At 39.4% G+C, this 25,071-nt stretch overlaps 1 protein-coding gene across 1 annotated transcript in view; it reads right to left on the reverse strand.

Annotated features, from left to right (window-relative positions):
- Iqcm (IQ motif containing M) overlaps positions 1-23,868 on the reverse strand; it is a 370,694-nt gene extending 346,826 nt beyond the window's left edge. Inside the window, exons 1-3 of the mRNA XM_075977882.1 lie at positions 23,832-23,868; positions 17,609-17,691; positions 15,097-15,361 (exon numbers count right to left, since the gene is read on the reverse strand). Coding sequence (XP_075833997.1) covers positions 15,097-15,361; positions 17,609-17,691; positions 23,832-23,868 — 385 coding nt within the window. The remainder of the gene's footprint in view (positions 1-15,096; positions 15,362-17,608; positions 17,692-23,831) is intronic.
- Positions 23,869-25,071: the final 1,203 nt, after the last annotated feature.

The following is a 25,071-nucleotide window of genomic DNA, read 5'->3' on the forward strand; positions in this document are numbered from 1 at the left end:
TGAATAAAAGAGAAAAATCAATTAATTTAGCCCTGCTTATATTTAAACATACAAAATCCTCACTAAAGTATTTTTCTATACAGACAACTAAAATCCTAAAAAATTCAGCTTCAAATATTAAAAGTTAACATTTCATGATTTACCAATTAGCATTTAATGAGATTTGCGCATGAGAGGTTAAAGAAATATAAATGTTAATGGTGTGGCTGAAAAATTCCACCAAGTAGGACAGGATGGTTATGGGTTCTCGACTACATATAAGTCACTGAGAGAAGTGCTTGATGGCATGCGTTCTTTGACCCTACCAAAGTACCCAGCATTGCCTCGAGGAAATTTTTCTGTCATTCACTAAAAGATTTAATGACCTTAACAACCAGTTTATGGATACTCTTTTTCTAAACTCCCTAAAATATATGTAACCTGCAATCATAGACAAATCTCCAGTGCCTATAAGTAGTTACTTTTTGTATGATGGCCTTTTAATTAGGAATTTATACAACCTCTTCCTATAAAAAAAGGAGAAGCCAGGCGGTGGTGGCGCACGCCTTTAATCCCAGAACTCGGGAGGCAGAGACAGGCGGATCTCTGTGAGTTCGAGGCCAGCCTGGTCTACAAGAGCTAGTGCCAGGACAAGCTCCATGCTCTCAATTCAACTGGTTCCAAACTCAGGGGCTTAAGGGATGATATTATTTATTATAATCTTGTTTGCTACCTCCTTTCAAGCCCCCCTTTACTGTCTATACTTTTGAGGAAAATAGAAGGTCATTTCTGCTATCCTAAAATTCTACATCCCTCATAACCCCAACAAGGCACTTAATATAGCTGTGGCACAAAACATGATTGGGAAGTAAAGGTTGAAATCATTGGCCCATTGGTCATAGTTCTACAATCACCCTGACAAGGAAAATATGTTTAAAAAGTAAATCTAAAACTGAAGTTTACTTTTGAAACTCTACTGTACTAGTACTCTATGACTGTTATACCGAGTTTGCTAGTAGCTCAGTGACATAAACAGTAGAAACTTAGACTCTCCAAACTCTGGAGGCTATCATCCCAAAACCAAGGAGCCAGAGAGGCCAGTATCCTTCACCAAAGAAGACTGTCACTACAAATAAGAAACCATATCTAAGAAATTACCATTTTACTTTTTCAGAAGAGCTGATATTAATTACTCTTATATAAAAAAGGTCACAGCATGAGTGACATTAACTCCTTGTAAAACACTAGAGAAAGTTCTTAACTCTTCCCAACCTGTGAAAAACATGGAACAAGTGTAATCAGACAACTTGCAAGCACTTTATTCTGGGATTTTCTAGGCTAATAAAATTAGAATTACTAGAAGAAAGAAGGTTAAAAAATTAATAGATTTTTTTCTAACTCCTTATAATAATGTCTATATTTAAGATCCTGTAACTATATCAAAAGTTTTCACATAAGAAATCCTATTACAGAAAAGGCAATAAACCTGTTTTATTAGCATCCTCATCCTGTACCCATCTGTTTCAAAAATACAGTGTGAAGAGAGGAAGGGCATAGAGATGCAGGCCTTGTGATCCAGATGTCGTGAAGCTATGTGATTTCATCCAGTTACTAGTTCTAAGAATTCTTTGCAGGTTCTTTCTAACTCAAAGTAAGAAAAAAGAAAAAGGAAGGAAGGAAGGAAGGAAGGAAGGAAGGAAGGAAGGAAGGAAGGAAGGAAGGAAAGAAGGAAGGAAGGGAAAGGAAGGAGAAAAAGAAAGAAGGAAAGATGGAAGGAAGGACAGACTGAAGGAAAGAAGGAGGAAAGTTCCACAAAGAAAAATGAGAAGAAACAAGAAACCAAACTGAGAATTAAAAGCAGAGTCACAGTTCTTTGTGTGAGCATCTCCCAAGGGTACCCAGAGTTCACCTCTTCATTAGGAAGTCGGCAACAAGGAACTGCCTCTATGCAAAGAGAGGTAGTTCCGAATTTGAAAGCTTCAAAAATCAAATTATGTTGTGATGCTAAATTCAATATAATTTTCCACCTCACTGAAAGGATATCCTTGTTTCTATTTTCTTAGAAATTGTCATGGATCCCAGACTTAAATCCTTCCAAATAATTTTGTAGAAATAAATATTAAAAACAGTTTTAACACTTTGCTACCATCACATGTGTTCTAGAAGTCATTAAAGTAGGGAATGAGATATTTTATAAACATCATTGATCAAAACACTGAAAAGTTGTTGTAACTGTAGCCACAGAAATAAGCACAAAACAAAGCCATTTTTTTCCTTAGAGAGTTCGCTATTGCTTTCTACAAATGCAGCACTTAATAACAACTGAAGGAAAATGTTATTAAGGTATATATGCCTTCATTGCATGTGTAAAGGAAATCATTTATGACTTGGTAACCAAAGAATACGTACATGCTCACACAGGTTTACACATTTGCAGCTACCTTCACATATGCACCCCAAAACAGAATTCTCTCCCCCACCCTCCTCTCTCTCTCATTCACACACACACACATAAACCATCTCCATTCAAACTACTTAAAGACAAGTATTAACCCTAGATGCATGTGTTCTGTTCATAAATATCATTAAATGTCACAAAGTTCAGTTATTCTGTCTTAAATTTAACCCAAAAGTAAAGTTATATATCTTTATTCCCAAAGAAGAGCATGAATACATATACACTATATGCTTCATGCTGACTATAAAAGTAGTATTTAATATGTACTACAAAATGGATTTCTTCATGCTATCTCCAGTTTCTAACACTCATTAATTTGATAATCTATCATTCAAAATTCTAAAATAATGCAGTCATAAGTTGTTGGAAAAATCATAATTGGAATTGGTTAATCAGTACTTAGAATCTATAAGCTTAAAGAGAACTTCAGTTCATATTTTTCCTTATTTTGCTCTATTAAGAAAAAAGTCAAGTATAAAGAACATATTTGCTATAACTATTTGATACGATAATTGTCACAGCATTTTAAAAAGTTGATATCTTTGGATCAAATTCAAGGAAATGTTTAGCATGTTCGCACATAGATACTCCATTTTCAGAAGAAAATGCAACAAAATTTGTCAGCCTGAGTAGAGTACAAGTACTAAAACAGATTTTCTCTTTTTAATCTCACAAACTTTAATCAAGCTCTGAAATTAATGCTACTGATATTTTAGATTACATTTCCAGTCACCCTGAAATGAAGATTAGAAATACATTTAAGAAATGGATGCAAGGTACAGACCTAATGTATGATTTTTGAGATAAGAGCCTTGACAAAGGAACCACAATTTTGACTCACACATCAGTCCTATGATCAGTGCTACCTGGCAGTACATATACAAAGGCTCTGAGTCAAATGCTCTGACGTCCACAGAGCCTGTAATGAGATGCCCTGGGGTATCACTGTTTAGACTCTGACAAATACTTGACTCCCTCCTCACATGCCCCACTCCTAATCTCATGTGTACAAATGAACTGCCAGAGAGAAATGTCTTCCCAAGGATATCATTGCTGTCACGAGTTCCTCATCTTCTCCCTACCAGACACTCACAACTATTTTTGTTACTCTTAACATTTTACCTCCATCTCCACAGAACCACAGTCTGTCCTCCTTCCTCCCACTGCCATAAACTCTCCACTATGCCCTAAAGATCTTAGGACTTGTCATCAGGTAATTTGGCTTTCACTGTATCCTCCACCATGTCCCTGACCTCCATTCCTAACTCTAATTTAATGGCACAGCTCTCCAGCAGCTCCAGCTTATTCTTCCCATTCATCCCTCATGCTCTGGGGCTCTATAAAGTTAGTCTCCTTGTAGAAACTTTCATATCTTGTCTCTTTCCTATCAAAATAAAACTTAGCCTTATCAGTTCATTTCCATACTCTACCATACTATGCCTCTGCCAGACTGACCCCCTCCTCGTCTCTCTAAACTCTGTTACTTCTGATCCTATGTTATCTTCAAGGGAAGAACTCATTTTGAAATTCATTTACTCTAACCTGCCTATCTACCTATATCAATACCCAAGCTCTTGTCTGTCTCCTAGGACTCTTGGTCATCTATTCTGGACCCTCTGAGGCATTTTCTTCCTTTGTAGATTCATGAATAACATTCTTCATGCCCTCCCAATTCCCTCACAGCTGCTCTTTCCTACTCCTTTGCAACAACTCTTCTGATTCTCTTGATGCTAGAATCCCTGGGGTTTGGTCCTTAGATTCCTTCCACCTTTGTTTATTCCCTAAATGACCCTCTCAAAGTCTATGAGAGGAATATCCTATATATTTTTGTCATTTGGTAAATGAACACTAAATTTAGATATTGACCACACAAAATGTGACTAGTCAAATGTGAAGGTTGTAAAGAAAATATTTTTTGAAAATTTTCATAGTCCATTCTGTGCTGCTATAATGAGTCTTTACAATTGGTATCTTAGTTAATTTTCTTGGTGCTGTGAAAATACCCTGGCAATAAAACCAATGTGAGGACAGAAGAATTTATTTTGGCTCAGATTGTAGGGTAAATAAGAACAATCACACTGGGAAAGCCAAGTCAAGAGGAGACTGGAATGGCTTGTGTGCTTAGTTAAGTTCCTACTTTCTATGTATTCCAGATTCAATCCCAGTAAATAGTGAAATACTACCCAGTTAATCAGATTGAATAAATTGGTCCCAGGTAAAGCCACTTGATCTTGATAACATCTTACCAGTGTGATTAAGATCCTGTCAAGTAGACAGGGAGCACTAGCCATCACAACTGGGTAATTTATTATGCACAGGGATTTTTTTCAGCTCTATATGCTAAGAATGAGATTAAAGGGCTGGAATCTAGTGGGGACTTCTTGCTGTAGCATGTCATGGCAGAAAGGCAAAAGGGCAAAGGAAAATGAATGAGCAAGAGATGGAACACACAATCTCAAGGTCTGTTATTACTGCTATTGTTTCCATTATAAGCTTGAGCTGCACATTGCCTAATTTCTCATCAAAGGTCCTAATTTTAACTGTTGCACTAGGAATTGAATTTCTATAATTTTCTTATATGGATGGCACCTAACGTGAAAAATAGTAAAGTACCTCAATAATTTCTGTATTAACTACTGAGATATTATTATAGATACATAAAGAATATTATTAAAATATTTTTAACTTGTTTTAAATATTTTAAGTGACTCCAAGAATATTTTCAGTATTGACTCCTGGCTCTTGTTTCTGTTGGGCAATATTGGTTTATACCTGGCCTAGTTTAACTGTCAGCTTGATACAGTAGAATCACCTACAAAAATAAAGTCTCGATTGAATATTGCCTTTCTCAAGTGGTCTGTGGATCTGTCTGAGGGGTTGTTTTCACTTTCTTATTGATGTAGGAGGACCCAGTTCATGTGAGTGATGCCATTTTCTGGGATGCACAAGAAACCTAAAGAAGCATATGCTTGTGAGAAGCTAGCCAACAGCCCTCACTGATTCTGCTGAGGTTCCTGACCTGACTGCCCCCGGAGATGAACTGTGATCTAGAAATGTAAGTCAAATATACAGAGTGCTTTATCTCAGCAACAGAGGCAAAGTAGGAAATACATTAACAGACTCAATCCTATGAATTCACACCTAAGGGGAAAAAAAACTCCTCAACATCATGATTTGGATATCTAAATGCCTCCTTGTACCAACCATATCAAAATCCTAAGTTGGTTTCTGCCCATTAAAACCTACATGCCCACACAGGGCCCAGAGGACCTAGCCAAAGCTAGACCTGACCTGAAAATCTGAAGACTAATTTCATGGTACTAAAAGACGCCATGAAAACGTGTGAAAGAGGAAGGCAACTAGCAGTCCTGTCCATCTATAATACTCTTGAGAACCACAACAGCAACCAGCATGGCACAAGAACTCTAAGAGTGCAACAGTGGCACACACAATGTGGCAGTAACCAGCAACTCTCTGATTGGTCTTAAGACCTGGTCAAACCCATCTCAGGACTAGTGAAGTCATAATCTTGAAGAACCTATGAGTACCACTTGATGAATAATCATAATCAGCACAATCCCTGACTACATTCTAAATAAGTGTCCTCACACCATCAAATAAGTATTATTCTCACTCCTCATCAAGGAAACTTCTCTTTACATCAAGAAATCATTACAGAAAATGACAACCAATCCAAATGCTGAGTAGTGGAGCCCAGTCTCAGCTCTACAACACAACTTGTACCTACGGCCTTGTGGACTATGCATTGGAAGTTCCCCACGACAAGAGCAAAAGTTCATCCTTGAATGTCTGTTTCCCTCACATACCCACATCTCATCTCTCAACAAACACTGACAAATTCTGTCCTTCAGATAATTTTAAATCAACATTTTAATGCAGTGGTCTTCGGAAATAGGACCAAAGAAGAGAAAATAAGCACAATGAGAGTTAATGTAAGAGTCTTTCATAAGTTAACCATTCTATAAGGAATATGGTTGCTTAACCATGTGAGAAGCTTGTGGAATATCATTGCTATCCCTCTGCTCTAGAAGAAAGAAGAAAACATTCCCCCATCAACTCCAAATTCACCTCCCTGGTCTATAAAATGCAAAACATCCCTTTCTCTGATGCCTGTAAACATTCCAACTTCAGTTTTTATTGAAAGTATTTGGATTATTAATTTACTTTGCAGTTAAAGTTCAATGTTCATTATCATCTAGTGTCATTTCTAGGATTCCCTAATCATCAGATGTTGGGCCAAAATTATCTCAGGGCCTGTACCTCAAGGCCAGTAGGACAGAAAATAGCCTGGCTCAAGTCAGAAGGATAGTTTCAAAACTAGGTAGATGCCCCTTCAACCAGAGGGAGGACTTGGCTATCTCTCATTGGCTGGAGGTACCCCTGTGTCACATAATGTTATTTAATCTATACAAGCTGATGCTCACAGTAATAAACTGAGTTCCTGCTTTGACTTGACTCCCTATCGTGCCTGATTGTCCTGCGTTGTGGGGCTGTAGAACAGGTGGATGGTGCACTCACCTTTGACTGGGGAATAAGGCTAAGAATGCCTGGCAACAGGTGCCAGAAAGTGAGGCTCAACCAGTCCCAGGGCTAAGCAGTCGGTCAAGGTGAGTGGGACCCCACAATGATTACTTCACACAAAAAAAATGACCCATATATGCTACTCTCCCAAATCCTGGAATTGTCAGACTACCATGCAATCCATGCATGGGAGGATAAAATTACCCTGGCCCCCTGGGTACCCACTGGGAATCTTTTCTCATGGGACACGTGGAAGCATGTGAAGACTCTGGCCAGAGAAAGGGAAAAACACTTTGATATACCCCCACCATTGGGATTCTATCCCACTATTGCGGTCCTTAAGGCATGTTTTCACCCTGCTGCTCTGCCTCCTCCAATAGAGGTTAGGAAAAGGCCAGAGACCAGGAGAGATCTAAAGAATCCCAAAATAACCAAATGGATAGAAGGGCAAAGGAGGAGACAGGCATGGAGCAGGAAACGGTCAAAGATTGGGGGAGGTCTGAAGAATCCAAAAGTAACCAATTAACCAAAAGAATGGGAAAAAAGGAGTCAGATTACAGGGAAGAACAAAAATGGGTGCAATTTACTGAAGAGCAGTCCCGAGGAAAGGAATATGGAAGGCAGGGGCAAAGACAAAAGGAAAGTAGATATTGCCTGTGACAAGGAGCGGCTGCCTCCTTACATCCCCAGCCACCCTGGAAATGATAAAATAGGAGAGGGGACTAGGACAAATAATGGGGTTCCATCCATGCCTGGAGGAAATGAATACACCAGCCTCCTGGAGAAACTGCAAAGTTGGGACTTTCACACAGAGGAATGTGATGTGGAGCCTCCTGGGGATCCAAACCCTAATTATGCCAAGACCTATAGGGCTAAGGTTTACAGACCCCAAGTCTTCCTGGTCAATGTTGCCTGTGGCCCTAACTGCCTCCTAGGCTGATATCCTTGGGAAGATTAAAGAATTGAGGAAGGCAGTGGTCGAGGATGGTCCCACCTCCCCTTGGCCCATGACTCTCTTTCAGGACATAGCCTATCATCCTTGTGTCCCCAAGGACTGGTATGATCTGGCTAAGGCCACCCTTGGGGGGATCCCAATATGTTAAATGGATGTTTTTTGTTTTTGTTTTTGTTTTTTTGGAGACATGACATACTAGGGCAGAGTTCAATAGAGTGGCCAACTCCCCAATTCCCATCACTTATCCAATGCTAACTGGTATGGGGAAGGGTGTTCCACTGGGCTCCAACAAGCCACAACTGCGGCTCTTTATCAGGACCAAGTTAGACAAGCAGACCTGGAGGCCTGGGCCAAGCTAGATGAGGGACCCATTGAATCACCTATAGCTGGTACAACGAAAAGACTGTGGGAGCCACTTCCAGACTTTATTGCCCATGTGCAGACCAGCCTTGAGAGGAAATTGCTCCCCCCCTAGTCTGGGAGGATATGAACCAAGATACTAGGATGGCTTGTGCTGGCCTTAGGGAAGGGTCCATGAGTCAATGGGTTGTGGCATCACAGAATGTCGGGACCCAGTCACATACCAACCAGACTCTTGTGGCGGCCCTTCAGGCCCAGATCCAAACTCTAGCCTCTTCTATTACTCAAGCCCTGGCAGCTGAACAACAAAAGCAAACACCTGGGAAATGTTTCCTATGTGGCCAACTGGGGCATTTTAAGAAGGATTGCCCACAAAAGAGCAATAAGACCCAGGTGCGGAAGGGAGCCCCTCCATCTCCCTGTCCTTGCTGCCACAAGGGGTCCCAAGCAATCCCCTCCCATCTAGTTTAAAGGTTGATTTGCAAATGGGTTTTCTATTTTTTATCTGAGCCCCAGTGAGGAGGATTGTGAAGTTTGCCTTTTCCATTCATACAGTTAACTCCTTTCAACCTGACGAAAGATATGAATGGACTATTCTCCCACAGGTGGTGGGAAGTGGCCTGCACTCCATTTACAACAGAGCCATGTGGCTAACATAGATAAGAACAATGGGTTAATATAAGCTACAAGAGCTAATAAGTAGCCTGAGCTAATGGGCCAATCAGTTTTATAACTTATGGAGATCTCTGTATGATTTTCTTTGGGGCTAAATGGCTGTGGGAACCAGGCAGACAGAAACCCCAATGAGCCTAGCTCCTCTAGCTACACTAAGGCATGCTGGGCTACTGCCCACTAAGGGGAAAAGGCAACCCATGCCAAAAGCCAGTTCTTACAATGTTTTGCTGCATTGGGATTACTACAACAGGTCAAGATTGACAATGGCCCTTGTTTTATAAGCAAAACATTAAAAGAATTCTTCCAGAGATGGAATATATCCCATACCACCGGGATTCCATACAATCCTCATGGTCAAGCGATTGTTGAAAGACATCACCAATATGTCAAAGAGGTTCTTATAAAACAAAAAGGGAGAAAAGTCTCCCCCATCTACAATTGCAAAAGGCATTATTAACTATCAATATTTTAAATTTTCAAAAATCAGATCAACAAAATAGATTCCAGAAACATTGGGGTTAGGTAGAAGGATCCTCTCACTAACCAATGGAGGGACCCAGATCCTTCTTTGACACAGGGCTGAGGATATGAATATGTTTTCCAAACAGAGGGGAAACGCCTATATGGCAACCCGCTTATAACTTAAAATTCTTCGCCTCCCCTCAGGACAATGGGGAAGACCAAGATGACCAATAAAGAAAGAAAAAGATTATGGTACACAACCCTTAAATTCAAACACAAGAAAAGAAAAATCACCACTTCCCAAGGGAGACTGACCCTTGAGGAAAGTGTTGCCTGTTTATCTATTTCAGATGGCTCTCCCGGTGGTAATCATGTTAACTCTTCTCACAGGGATCAAGGTCCATGCAACAAGCCCCAACCAAGAAGAGGGTGATGTGGATCTTGTCGAACTCTGGCATTGGAGGGATCCTAAACCAGACTTCTCAGATGACAACACTCTGATGTGGTGGCCTGACTGGATGTTTGACCTCTGCAACTTGGTGCAAAGGAGCTGGGACATGGAAGACTGGAGACCTGAATGTGGAGGCTCTCAGAGGTGCACCCTACCCCAGGCATCTTACCCTAACGAGCTTGGGTGTACTCGTGTCCTTAGGAGACATGCCCTCCTGCAGACACCTTTTTATGTATGCCCAGGAAGCAACTGGACTGTCCCTGCTATTAGAAAATGTGTGTGGGGGACTCCTGATTACTATTGTTCTTTCTGGGGATATGAGAAGACTGGTCTGGACACTGGATAAAACAACATGGAGATATAATGATCTCGAGGATGTTTCAGGTCCCCCATCCCAGGACCCCCTATATGGGAGATGCACTCAATTTAGATGTAACCCTCTGATATTAAACTTTACAGATCGGGGGGGGGGGGGAAGGGACTTATCCTTATTATCTGGAAAGAAGTGGGGATTAAGGCTATACCAAAAGGGATACAATCATGGCCTTATACTTATGCTTCTAATGGAGATACTTCCTAAGGACCCTCCTTGGATGCTGGGGTCTACTTTCAAGCTAAAGCCCATGGGGGACATTGCCTGTATATACCTCGACTTTACATACCACCACCCTCCACCATCCTTCACAAAGCTACCTAGAGATTATTTAATGCAGACCATTAAGATGGCCTTTATGGCTTTAAACCTTACCCACCCTGAAGCCACTGAAGCCTGTTGGCTTTGCTTACAGCTACTAACCCCCTAGTTTGAAGCCTTTGGGGTAAATGGTTCTTATGAAATACTAGATAAAGCTGATATTTGTAGATAGTAAAACCCTGGAATGGAGATGTTAGGATTTACTATCCCCCTTTGGCAGATGTCGAATGGAACTTCTGTCTTGTACACCAGACACCCTCTTTTAACCTCCCTTGAGATGTGAATAATGGGTCTATAACTTCATGGAGGGTACACAAAGATCATGGGTAATTTTGGATCTGCCAAGAGATGGGGGTTACTCCCTGCCTGTCTGACCCATTGGTCATTCATCATAATGACACTTGCCTGCTTACATTAATTTTCCCTCATGTGCTTTACCACATGCAGAAAGAATTCCTGACTCCAAGGTATAAGAGAGAGCCCCTAACGGCCCCGGGCCGTCAACACATTGATGGGACTAGGGGTGGCCAGGACTGCCCTGGGCACCTCATTCCTGGTGATTTTACAACAAGAAATGGGAATAATTCACTCACAATTGACAGCGTCCTTAGAAAAGACAGAGATTGCATTACGTTATTTACAAAAGTCTTTGGATTCCTTAGCAATGGTAACCTTACAAAATAGAAGAAGCTTGGTCTTGCTGTTTATGAAACAAGGAGGAATTTGCAGGGCACTTGGGAAGAATGCTGCCTCTATGCAGATCATTCCAGCATAGTTACAAGAATCCTAGATGAGTTAAGAAAAGATATTGACTCATTTAATTCAAGGACCCCCTATGAGACCTGGTTTAATTGGTCCCCGTAGCTTACCACAGTCATCTCTTCCCTAATTGGGCCAATGGCTATTTGTTTATTGATTTGTCTTTTTTGACCCATGCATTCTCCAAAGGCTGAAACTAGCTTTCCAAAAACAGATACAATGAGTACAACTCATGGCCCCTCGAGTACATTATGATAGGCTCGATACATCTCACCCCACAGATGAACTCTTAATTTGAGGGTATTCAGGTGGAAACTCCAGATAGGGGTGGCCCTGACCTGTACCCTCTTCCCAGTGGGCTATTCTGGCTTGGTGGCAGGGGTAAGGGTGGGATATAAAACAAAAAGGGGGTGTTGACCCAAAATTATCTCAGGGCTTATACTTTGAGGCCTGTAGGACAGAGAAAAGCCTGGCCCAAGTTGGAAGGATACTCTCAAAGATACCAAGTGAGGATGAGAGATAGCAAAATGTAGGTAGATGCCCCTCCAGCCAGAGAGAGGGCTTGGCTGTCTCTCATTGGCTGGAGGTACGATGTCACTTAACCTATGTAAGTGTAAGCTGACACTCACAGTAATAAACTGAGTTTCTGCTTTGACTTGACTCCTATGGCCCATGATTGTCCTGTATCGTGAGGCTGCAGAATGGGCGGATAGCGCACTCACCTTTCCCTGGGGAATAAGGCTAAGGAGGCCTGGCAATCAGATTCCAGTTTCCTTGAAGATGCATGCTCATTCTCATGTCATCTAGCATCACAAGGTACACATGAAGCCCACTGACCAGATAGGGTATTTCTTCTTTCTTATATTAACAAACATCTATTTTTCAAAATTTACCACTTTAAAGTTCTAGGGAATACATGCCCGACTGCCTGATCTGTTGTGATTTCTCCTATGAATTTAAAGCAGCAGAGCTTCCTTCTATTTATAGTATCATCCATACTATATTCTTATGTTCTACATACCCTACTTCAGCAAAGAGCATATGCATCAAGTATGAACTTCTAGACTGGAACTAGTATAGCTTTTGTCTCCTTATCCCTTAAGTGATAAATAAGTGGATGTTTCTGAAAAAATGCATGAATCACACAATTTCAGTACCTTAATGATTCACATTGAGAGAGATTTTAATATTCAGTCTTCATCTACTCCTCTCTTAATTTCCATATTTCTTTTCCCAACTTCATAATGGCTACCTCAATATGAATGTCTATTTGATAGATCTAAAATTGCAATACTTTAAGCTTCCTTCATTTCTTTCCCCACCTCCTATTATCTAAATTGCCCCTAAAATGGTTTGAATGTTTGTGTCCCTCCAAAATCACAGATCTCAAGTTCAAATGGTAGAGGATGAAGCTCTTAAGACTTTGCCACTCCTCAAAAGTCCCATACCATGTGAGGACATAGCTTTTATTCCTTCCAAATTATGCAGCATACAAATTACTACCTAGGAAGCCGTGCTAAGGCCTTGATTAAACATAATATTTCTGTTTGTGAAGCTTCCATAACTGTGTGAGATACATACATATACAAACACACACACACACACACACACACACAACTCAGGTATTCTGTAGCAACAGAAACTGATTACAGAATCCTCTGAATCCTCTTCTCAACTCAGTGATATCTGCTCAGTTTTCTAGTTTAAAAACCTTTACATATTCATGTCTCCACTCTATTCTGTTAATTTAAGAAAACCTGTTTTTTCATCTTACAGTCCTCTGATCTGAATTTACTGACATATATTTAAAGAAACAATAGTTTCACGGACTGACAGGCACAATATATGAGAAAGAAGGTGAGGAGCGGTGGTTTGAAAGAGGATGATGGCTCCATAAGCTCATAAGGTTGAATATTTGGTCCCCCATTGGTGGAACTGTTTAGGAAAGATTGGGAGGTGTGGCCCTAGTGGACTAATCATGTCACTGGAAGTGAGCTTTCGATTTCAAAAGCCCAGCACCATTTCCAACGTCTCTTGCTCCTTCTACCCCATGTTTATGGATCAAGTTATAAGCTCTCAGCTACTGTTCCAATGACATTCCTGTCTGCCTGCTGCCATGCTCTCCAATATGATATGGCGCTCATGGACTAAAAGCTTCTGAAACCACAAACTCAATTAAATGCTTTCTTCTACAAGTTGACTTGGTCATGGTAGTTTGCCACAGCAATAAAAAAGTAACTAAGATGGGAGTGTTCTTAGTCAGCAAAATTGAGAATAAAAACAATAAATAGATTACTATAGTGTTTTTCTGAGATTTTGATATATTAATTATCAAAGAAAATTCAATAATGGAGTATACTATACAGGGTTTGTTTGTTTTCATTGTTGTTTGTATGTTTTCCGCTGCTCTCAACTACTAAAGACCACTTTATCGAGGCAAATCAGAGAGGACTAATATCCCAAGAATACACTCTGGTGCACCATTATCACACATCTCACCTCACTGCCCTAGCATAGGTCTGGTACTAGGGCTAATTCTCGGCTAGTCTCCACATGCATCTATGCTGTTATTTTCTCCATTGGTTCTCTGTTTCCAGTTTTATTTTATTATTATTATTATTATTATTATTACTTTGGTTTTTCAAGACAGGGTTTCTCTGTGGATTTGGAACCTGTCCTGGAACTAGCTCTGTAGACCAGGCTGGTCTCAAACTCACAGAGATCTGCCTGCCTCTGCCTCCTGAGTGCTAGGATTAAAGGCGTGCGCCACCATCGCCCGGCCCAGTTTTATTTTTTAAAGAAATATCTAGTTATGCCTCAACATGACTTTAGGATCATGAGTTGCTTTTATGAAGCATAGGTTCAAATCCTACACTGCTTGGGTGCCTCAATCTACCCCATCTCTCCTCCCAACTTCATTTCCTAACATATATCATGATCTTTCACCCTCCTGGGGATCAGTTTATTTTGCTCCTACTCTTCAATGTAGCTTCTTTCTGTTCCCAACTTACCACTAAAGAAACATTTTAACAGCTATTTCTAGTGAGATCTCTGCTGATAATTTTTCATTCTGGTCTTTGTTACTCCTTAATGTTTTCATAACACTTGCTTTTACCTCTAGTCCAGCAACTGTCATACAGTGAATAAGAAAAGACAATATTTGTTGAATGAGAAAACTACAAACAGATAAATGACTTAGTAAATATTTCAGAAATACCTGAGTTAAGAGGAAGCTTTCAGTACTGTATCTAGAAGTGTGCTATGAGGTCATTCATTTAAGCTGTTACTATGAATAAAACAGTATCAACTTTGCCTAAAAGAAACCAAGCCTTCCACTTTAGGATGCCTCTAATAGAGAATAAATGTTTACTAATGTTTTCCTTACAGAAAACTCTACAGCCTGGGAATTCTGTTTAGGAGCTTAGATAGAGACTACCTGCCATAGCCATCCCTTTCAACAGAAAACAAGCTGCTCAGTACCAGGGAAATAGATATTCTTGGACAATCTGTACTAGAAAAAAAATCTGCAGATAGAAAACACGTAAGCCAGGTCTGGTTCTCAAGGTCTCTTTCCCCATAAGGATGCTTTTGTCACAGTTTCTGGTGGACCAAAGGTTGGAAGCTCCATCAATTAACCTCTAGCTTTCACCGCTAAAATATAAAGTTCTAGGTATTCTCTGAACCACAAAATCTCGTTTCAAGCTCACAAAACAGTAAAAAGTTCCATGTGTTGGTTCTTGATTTTCTTGATCAAAGCTTACCAATCTTGAAAAGATCTACAGGCTGGTACTTCTCTTTTATATTCAAAACCTGTGGCTCCGTGAAGGAAATTTGCTGCAAGTCCTCACTTAAAGGTGCACATTTGGAAGCATCCTTGGGATAGCTAATGCTTCTGAGTACCATCCGATGTTCTTTAACGACATTGAGGATTTCACTTTTCTTAATCTCAAAAGGGATGAACTTGCCAGTTTTTGGTTTTTGGTGTTTATTTTTAAAAACGTTTATAGAAGTACCTTGAGACTTATTCTGTAAATAAAACAAAAAATAAAATTTAATATTCTTTATTTAATATAATTACATAGTAAATTTTGTGAGTAAATTTTGTCAAGAAAAAATCATGTCTTCACTAACTGCATTTTCCAAGTGTCTTGCTATAGAAGACGTTTACTGCAGTACACATGACAGTTACCAGCTAAGCTCCCCCTCTAAAGTCATTCCCATCTGTGAGTGTTCCTGTCTACTTCAAAAGCAAAGTGAATTGTAAACTAGCAACTTCCCCTCAAAACAGATATTTTAAAATGCAGACACACAAATGGTCAGTCCTGAAAACATTCATGTAAGCAGCATTATGCAGACGGAACAGGTTATATTTAGAAATATATCTGCAGGTGCATATATGCATATATGCACAAAGAAGAAGAGGAAAGGGAGAAAGGAAAGAAAAGAGAGGTCATGAATTTGAAGAGGAGCAGGGAAGAGCATAAGAAGGAGGAGTTTCAAGGGAGGAAAGGGAGGAGATAATGTTATAATTAAATTATAATGTCAAAAATAAAAAATACAGGCTCAGGCTCAGAATAGAATCTATTTTAAAATAATTTTCACATTTAATTAATTTTAGCCACCTCTGAGAACTCTTAATTGCCAATAAAATTCCCAAACCTGTCTCTGCTAAACTGAAAATCACTCAACATATATGGAGTTGTGCTGATGTGGGATTCCCCTCTGTATGCTGTGAATATGCTTTATTGCCATGGGTTAATAAAGAAGCTGTTTTGGACAGTGGCTTAACAGAATATAGCTATGTGGGAAAACTAAATTGAATTCTTGGAGAAAGAAGGTAGAGTCAATAAGAAGCCACATAAAAACTGCTGGAGACAGATGCCTCTGCTGGAGTCTGCCCAAATTTTGCCTGTAGGCCATGACCTCGTGATAATGCATGGATTAATGGAGATGGGTTAGTTTAGGATATAAAGGCTAGCTAAAAATATGCTTAAGCTATTGGCCAAACAGTATTGCAAATAACATAGTTTCTGATTATTTTAGGAGTCTGGGTGGCTGGGAAACAAACAAGCAGTCTCACACAACAGTATTCTGCCATGAAAACCATATTGATAACAGTATATAATTTTTCAGATGTGTTTAATCACTTGTTTCTTAATTTTGACCAACATATGCAGTGGAAAACTAATACAGTTCCCAATCTCCGAAATGTGATTGTTCATACAATATCTGCTCTAAAGACAGATACGGCTGGTCACAAAAATTCAAATTGTTGTTGGTTCTAACTGTTACCAACTCAAGATGTCGATAAGATTTTGGCGATAAGTATTGTTTTTGCCAGATAAAATAATAGGAATACAATAGTTGTAAAAATTACATATAATTCTCAAAGCAAGTCAGATTTCCAAGGTACATGTCTAACCCTGAACCTATTCATCATATATGCCTTGTCTATTACTAAAAAGGAAATATAATTAAAATAGTTTAAACTTTTAGAGAACATTAGCATGACTTGTAAAGAGTATTTATTATATAACTAAAACTACCCATGGTCATTTTCAGCAAAAATGTTCATAAAAAAAATAGCTAAAAGCACATTTCTATTTCCAATAAAAGAAGCATCATTAAAATTCTGCTTAAAACTCTATTTGCAAAAAGCAGACACACATCCTTAAGATCCCTTCCTACCCCTACATGCCTAAAGATGTACTTGTCTTCCCCACCTGCTTGGCAAAGCCTTCGCTCAGAACTGTGACCTTGTCTGTCTGAGTCACACGTTCTCCTTTCACCCTTCCTGAAACCTCACAACTGTCTGCCTCTCTGCATATTTGTTGAGCAAGGCACAACAGTTGTTGCTGGGGATGCAACATTCAGAAGAGACAGTCTCCCTGTAGGGCCTATAGACTGGAGGAGAGCTCTAATGCAAAGTGACCTAGGAGGAGACATGCTGAGACCACAGAAGAGGTACATTGTGAATTTTTAATTTTAGGTTTGTCTAAACAGTGTTAAATGGATATTTACTTAAGATAATAAATACAAATAAGTGTTAATGCCATTAAAAATTGTATCAGATGTGCAGACTAAATACATATATAATGAGTAATTTTCAAAAGTAAAATTCTTGTTTTTCCGTGTCACCTGAATCAATTGTTATGAAAGCTACTGAAGGAGTCATTCCCTTCCTCAGAGCCTATAACCGTTTGTGATAAGCAGTACAATATTAAATACTTATTCATTTTTTAAAACAACACGCTGAATAATGAAAAGTACTACCTCATTTACTCGTTTGTAATGTTGGGCAATAAGAGATTTTGCTTCTTGCAAAAAGTCTTGCTGAGCGGTTTGTAATACAGGACCTAAAATAGAAACAAAACCACTTTTTAAAAATAAGTCTTGACTTTATTTGTTTGATTTCTGAGACAAGATCTCAGGCAGGCTTGGAATTTGCACAGCCTCAGAGGCGCTGGTTACAGTAATTACTTATACTTCCTTAATTAAGGTGGTGAAAGGAAATGATGAAATGTTGAAGGCAGTGGTGAGTTTTGTGGGACTCTATAGAAGGATGGTCTACAATTAGATTAAAAAGAAATGAATATAATGATTCTTTTATATAATATCTGCTATTTAAAAGGAAAACCCAATTTATAATGGTCGGGATAATGAAATAAGTGACCAGCTCCCGTGGTGTAATGGTTAATCCTCTGGACTCTGAATGCAGCAATCTGAGTTCGTATCACGGTGGAACGTGTTCCTTGAGGAAGAGACCTGGTCAGTCATCCTCATGAACTCAGACCATGAAACCCAATATAAACGGGCTGCCCATGCCTGCTTCAGCATTTCTGGGGGCATGTTTCATATAGTAAATCCCTGAGTATCATCTTGCAAAAATTATTAAAATGTATTTGGGGCATAAGAAGTGTTGACTCTTACCCTGTTGACTGATTGACTAATGCATATGATTATATATTTCCCAGAGTATATTTAAATTATACATGGTTGATAAGGTAACAATTACAAAGTAAAATGCCTCAATAAATCTGTAGGACTAACATGGATAAATATTCATACCTAGTGGTCTGTAGTTTTATAATGATAGTGCTTATCTCATTTCTACTTTCTTTTTTTGTTTGCTTTTTGTTTTGTTTTGGTTTTGCAAGAAGGGGTTTCTCTGTGTAACAGTCCTAACAGTCCTGAAACTCGCCCTGTAGAGCAGGCTGGCCTCGAACTCACAAAGATCCACCTGCATCTGCCTCCCAAGTGCTGGGATTAAGATGTGTACCACTATTGCGCGGCTTCATTTCTACTTTCTCAAGTTTCATAATTTCCTTTAAGCAAAGCTAAAAACAAACAACTCATGCATGCATATCATCCTCACATATCCTAATCCAAGAGTCCATTCTTAAGTATGCCTTTCAGAATAACCTGATTCTGCTGTTCAGAAGTGTTGCCCAGCTTCCTCCTCTTAACCTGGACTTCATAAAATTTTAAGTTGTACTTCTACAAATTAGCTTTCCACTGTGTGGGCTCACCATACACTTCTCCTTCGTATGTCTTCAGAGAGGTTCCTCTCTGTGTTTACATCCAATTTTAAGCAATTTTAGAGAACTTGCTCTGTTCATAATGAAAACACGAGATTCCTTCACACCACCTGAGCTAGGAAACTGAAACTCCTGTGTTACTGGTGGAAATACAAATACAAAAACAAAATGGAATAGGCAGCTTGGAAAAGGTGTGGAAATGTTTGTAAAATTAAAATGCATTTATTCTGTGATCAAGCAATTTTACTTCCAAATATGCATTATAGAAAATGAAAACATGTTCATAAGAGATTTGAATAAGATTGCTTATGGCAACTTGCTCATAAGCCAAATTGGAAAAGACTCACATGTGTATAAATAAGAGAATGGAGCAATAAACTGGCTTATACTCATGTGATAAAACTGTTCACCATCAAAAAAAAAAAAAAGAACCAAATTATCCACATGCGCAGCATGGGGGTGGGTCTTAAAAATAGCATGCCAAGTTCGAGTAACATACAAGTAGAATATACCGCAGTTTCCCCTATATGAAGTTCTAAGATAAATAGAATCATCTATGGTATGAACAAAGCAACAATGAATCTTCTGGTGGGGCATATTGGGTGAGAAGTCCCTAAGGGGGGGTGGGAGGCATGAGAGAAACATCCGAGATGATGGCACTATTCCGTACCCTCATGCAATCACAGCTTTAACGGGCTTGTATAACAATCATAAATCTCATGAACACCTAAGATTCCTGCATTTCATGGCATGCACATTTTACATTAACAACAATGCAGTTTAGAGTTAGGGCAAAAACAAAACTGTCCCTGCATGGATTCTCACAACACCATGTTGCTGCTATTGACTATGTGAAGTCATGGGCCTCCAGGAGCTGGTATAATTGAGTTCTGAGGACTGGAGCAGAGCAAAACCTTAGAAATACAGGAAAATAACAAGATAGCAGTCTCCCTCCAAAGTACTGAGTTAGGAAAGGAAGAATCAAAGGCTGTTCTGTTGGGATAAACAACACAAAAGTTGTCCCTAGCAATCCTTAAGAACTCCACCTGCTCCTTGCTCCCTATGCTGCCTCTCTCCCTGCTCGATATGGATGTGCTGGTAAGCCATAACCAGATTCCCAGTCCTCATGCATTCAAGGGTGTCTGTGTACATCTAAGGACCATTGTTGGCGGCAGTTTTCTCTTTTCAGTGAAAGATACTTGTTGAGATTCATGTATGTGTTCCTGAAGAACTGTGTATCACTGGTGCAGACCAAGCAATCTCTGATGTCCCAATCCAGAGTCCTAAGAGCGTTGTTCTCACGTAGACTTCAGAATATAAAGCTGTCAGTTTCATGAAATTGCAACTAAGGTAAAATTCTACATTGAGGGGTCTCTAGCCGAGCACTCTCTTCCTGAAGGAATGGAACTGGGATGATGTTCCCAGTGTGGCTCCGAGCTTTGTCTTTTTTCTCATTTTATGACAATCCTTTCCAGCTTCAGTTGTTTTCTTCTGGTGTAGTTGAATTTCCATAGTCCCCAAAGTTATGGATAAATGGGATAAACACAAGAGGAATGGAAATTTTTATAAAATCAAAATATATTTACCCTGTGAACTATTTTACTTCCAGACACAGGAAATGAAAACATATCCCTAAGAGATTTAAATAAGAAAGCTCCCAGCAACTTACTCATAATTCAAATTGTAAGGGTCCACATCTGTATCAGAGAACAGAGAAACTGTGACCAATGAGAAGGCAGTATATCTTTACAATTTTTCATAATAAAAACTGTCATCTGCCAGTTACATGACAGACAATAAGTCTTGGTTTTTCTGAAAATGTGACCTTGTATAAACTATCATGCGTTCATTTCAGCCAACACTTTAGAGATGATCCAGTGCTCACTCTGCGCTGCGGAGCCCTGGGGGACTAATAAAGCCACAGAGGGCTCTGCCGAGGGCCTGCAATGGCTCTGGACTCCTGTACCACCTGCTGCTCTTTGCTGCATGTCTGCTGCAACTTGATGCCACACACCCGCCATGAGTACCATAGACTCCTCTGAGACTGCTCACGCTCCTAGAATACGTTTTGTTGACACTCATTCTAGGCCTGTCATTCTGCGTGCACCTTCCTTGTCACCTAATGCACTGCCCCCCCCCCCTTGTAACTAAAAGACAGCTTTTGATTGAGGAGTTAAATTTTCAAGATATAATTTTTTTCCTAGCTGTGCTATTTGTCAACCTCAGTGTACCTGATCTTTCCATGTTCAATAGTGCCGCATATCTCCTTTCAACTGCAGAGAAGCCCTCGTGCACTCTGGACACCCTAAAGGCCTTCTTGGGATTAGCAAGAGGATTTGGACCCTGAAGTCCTGCCACTGCAAGTTAGACCTGTGGTTAAGCTGTGGAAGACGGCAGTGGAACAAGGCCAATGTTTGGTGATAAAGCAGCAGAGCAGACAACAAAGGCCATGATTCAACAATTTCCCATGGATCCTGAGGCAGCTCTGCTGAGGTCCTCGGCACATGCATGCTGTCTTCAAGCTTGGCCTCATCACCAAAGGTGCCGAGTCAGCTAGTCTGGTTTCTGCTCTAAATGAATTTAGTTTTGAAGGGATAGTTTTCCATGGCAACATAAGAGAATTCAGATCTCAATACAATGGGAAAGGCGGTGCTAGAGTTATTTCTTAATTCTTATCATCTCCAAGAGTAGGTCTGTGTTCAATAGGTGAGGCTAAAGATTTGAACACTAAACAACCCTGATAGTAAGGGTCCGTCCATCAATTTTTAACTCTGATAGTAAGGGTCTACCCATCAATGGCTAAGCTTCTGCTTCTCTAATACAGAAGGGTAAGGATGTAAGCATGAAGTTCTTGTATATCTAAGTGCACACAATAACTGCAATGACTAAGTTGTCCCTGCTGGTCCTTCTACACTAGGACATCTGTACATCACCACATTTGTAAACACAGACACACCACACACAGAGTAACTGAAGAAGCTGTTGTCCTGCTATGTTTTAATTCAGTTTGCTGACAAACCTATTTTATTTTCCCAAGCCTTGGTTTTCTTCTTGGTAAACAGGGATAATGTATCCTATAAAGCTGTTAAGGGAGTTGATTTAGATCTTGTCTGAGAACATTTAGTTTCAAGACCTAATACATAAGTTTTTCCATTAAGTAATTGTTATAACTGTATTGCTGTCATTGTACTAAAATTTTTTGTTAATTATGTATTCATCCTAAATAGGATAAATTATTATTTAACCTGAAGATGACTAATATTTAATTTCACCAATCAATTCTTGTTTTTCAATAACAAAAAGACAAATAATCTTCTGATTTATTTTTAATCATCTCCTTAGTTATATATATATATATGTTATCTAAAATTAATGAATTAATATGTTCACAGACAATAAATATGTCATCTTTGAGATTTTCTGTTATTAAAAACCCAAAAATAAGTAGCAAATTTTTATAAGTAATAACAATACTTTATAATAATGAGATTTTAGAGATTGAAATGGCCACAATAAACTTACCTGATATATGAATGCAAATATTATTTCCAAAAAAATAAATGCACACCTCTGATTCCAAAGGTTCAGAGTCACATAAAATAATTTCATACATTAATCTTTAAAAAGTCTCATTCAGATTGGACTGAATGCTAGCAGTGTGATGTTTCTCACACTGCTGTTCTGCTGAGCTACTCCAGTAAAGCTCCAAGCTGAGCTACAGGAAGAAAATCTAGTCATGGAAAATATGACGGGGAATGAGCCATCTCTCGACTGCAACACAGAACAAGCCTCTGACGCATCCAAACAGCCCCAGGGCCTTGCAAACATGTATTTTTCAAATCCATGGCTTGCTGCATTCAGGTTTCACCCATTCCCAATCAAAGACTTGATTTTCCAGGTAGGCTTTACAAAGACTTGCTAAGAAGATAATCAAAACTTTATGGTCACATGGGTGAAGATCTTGCACGTACAGTTCTGACTAAATCCCTGCCTGTCTGTATGACTGATTTCATGGAACTCAGAAAAACATTCTCAGGCTATGTGTGTTGGCGCATGCCAGCAATCCCAGCATCCAGGAAGCTGAGGCAAAAGAGTTTGAGACCAATCTGGATTACATTTGTAAGACGTAGTCCCAAAATGTAAAAACAAACCAAAATGCGTAAAAGCCTTAGGCACAGTGGGATCCATATATACTCATTAAGTCCCCATTAAGTACCCTGTTCACTGCTAAATGGACTCAAATATGATAGCAACTGCACCTGTTTTTAGCTACTATAGTGCCTACGTTTTTTTCTATAAAGAATTTATAAACAAACTGTGACATTTAGTAGAAAATATTACTATAATACAGAACAGCATAAACTACCGCTAATCAGCTCGCCATGAAAAAAAATCCTTTAAAGAGTTAAAACTTTATATTGCACCACTGTAGAAAAGTTTTAAAGCACAAATGTCTCCTGAGAAATAACAGTGAGATGAATCCCAATTCAAGCAGTGACTTAAATCTGCACTTCCTTAATTTCATAAGTTGTGGGAATCCCTCCTCTTTCAGTCAGAGCAGCATAAACTCTGGTTTTCCATTCTTAAGGTCCTCATAAGCTTTACTTAAAAAAAAAAACATAACCTTTGGCTAAAATAAACATATTTCTAACAGGCAAAAACCAAAATGTTTCAAGAAACACATGTAGAAAAGGTCACTTTCTAAACAGGTAAAAATGGCCGGTTGTCAGTCATGGCACTCCACGTTTCTTCCACCAGACTTGATGAGCAGTGGAAGGCCCCACAGCAGGAGTGGATGACGTGTTGAGCCTTTTCTGGTGGACAGAGGGTGAGCGCGTTGTCGTAAGTCATGTTAACTCATGGCTTGTTCTCGGAGTAATTAAATCAGAGGAAATGGCTCTTGGAAACGTTGAGAGTGTCTTGCTCTCCACATGCCTTATGTAACCATGGGCACTCACCGTCTGCTCTTGCAGGTATGGCTTCTGCAGTTGCCATGATGGGCAGGTGGGCTGATCCTCTATGAATGGTGAACTCTGTGGTTACGTAAGTGATAAAGACACGATTAACATTTATTTTAGTTATTTCTTTTATCCGTGAATAAATAAAATGAATACCCAACACTCTGATATTTTGTTACTCTGATCTAGAACTTTTCAGCATCCCCTCTAGTTTATGGAGTGTCTGAATACATCCTACCTTACCTGTTCCAAACAACCTGTGTGAGGGTTTGGACATTTTAAAATTTATTCCCAAAGGTTCATGTGCTGGAAGCATGGCCCATAGTGTCACAATGGGCAGGAGAGGATGGAGTGAGAAGTCTTTAGGTCAAATGTAGTATGCAATCAGAAGAGGCAGCAGAGCTATTCTAACCCCTTTGGCTTCCTGTTTCTGAGACATGCAGGATCGCCCACTTTCTCATGCACTCCCAGCTGTGAGGAGTTCAGCCAAGAGCATCCCTGCTGGGGCTGGAACAAAGTTAGCCCCATGCTCTTGCACCTCTGAAACTGTGAGTTAAATGAACTACTTTTTTTTATAAATTGAGTTTGCTTATACAGAACCAGGAGGTAGGAAGAAAGCAATATTTGAGTCATTAGGCAACGCATCCCTCAACACAAATCATCTGTGATACCTGAAAACTCAAATTTAGTCCCGAACCTTCCAGTGCCAAAGCATGTGATCTTTGCCAACTCCTCGCCTACCCGAGCCCTACTGCCTCATACAAAAAAACAGGAGATTTTACAGACAGAAATTTCATCTATATTTAAATTAATTCTCAGAACGCACTGGAGACAACAGATGGTCGCCTGGCTCTTCTGATGTGAGAGGGCCTCGGAGTCTCCCCAGCATGCACCTCCTCTCATCTCTCCTTAGCCAAAGGCTAAGAGGCTCCAGGCCCAGAGAAGTTCAGCTTAATTGTTTCATAAGATGGTTGTTGTAGTCAGTTCAGTAATGGTCAAGCAATAACATGTTAATATGTTTCTACTATTTCCATTCTCATCTAAAATATTTAAATATTTAAGGTACAAATGAAAGTGATTTATTATTATTTTTTGGTTTTATTTAATTTTTAAAAGGAGATGTTAAACTGATAACTTTTAAACCCCTCACATTATACTTTATAATTATTTTTGGCGTTCTACTTGGTTAAGTTATAACCTTCTTTGAGCCCCTGCCTTATTATAATGGTTCAAAGGAAAC

Source organism: Microtus pennsylvanicus, chromosome 6, assembly GCF_037038515.1.
Source record: "Microtus pennsylvanicus isolate mMicPen1 chromosome 6, mMicPen1.hap1, whole genome shotgun sequence".
NCBI classification, from domain to species: Eukaryota; Metazoa; Chordata; class Mammalia; order Rodentia; family Cricetidae; genus Microtus; species Microtus pennsylvanicus.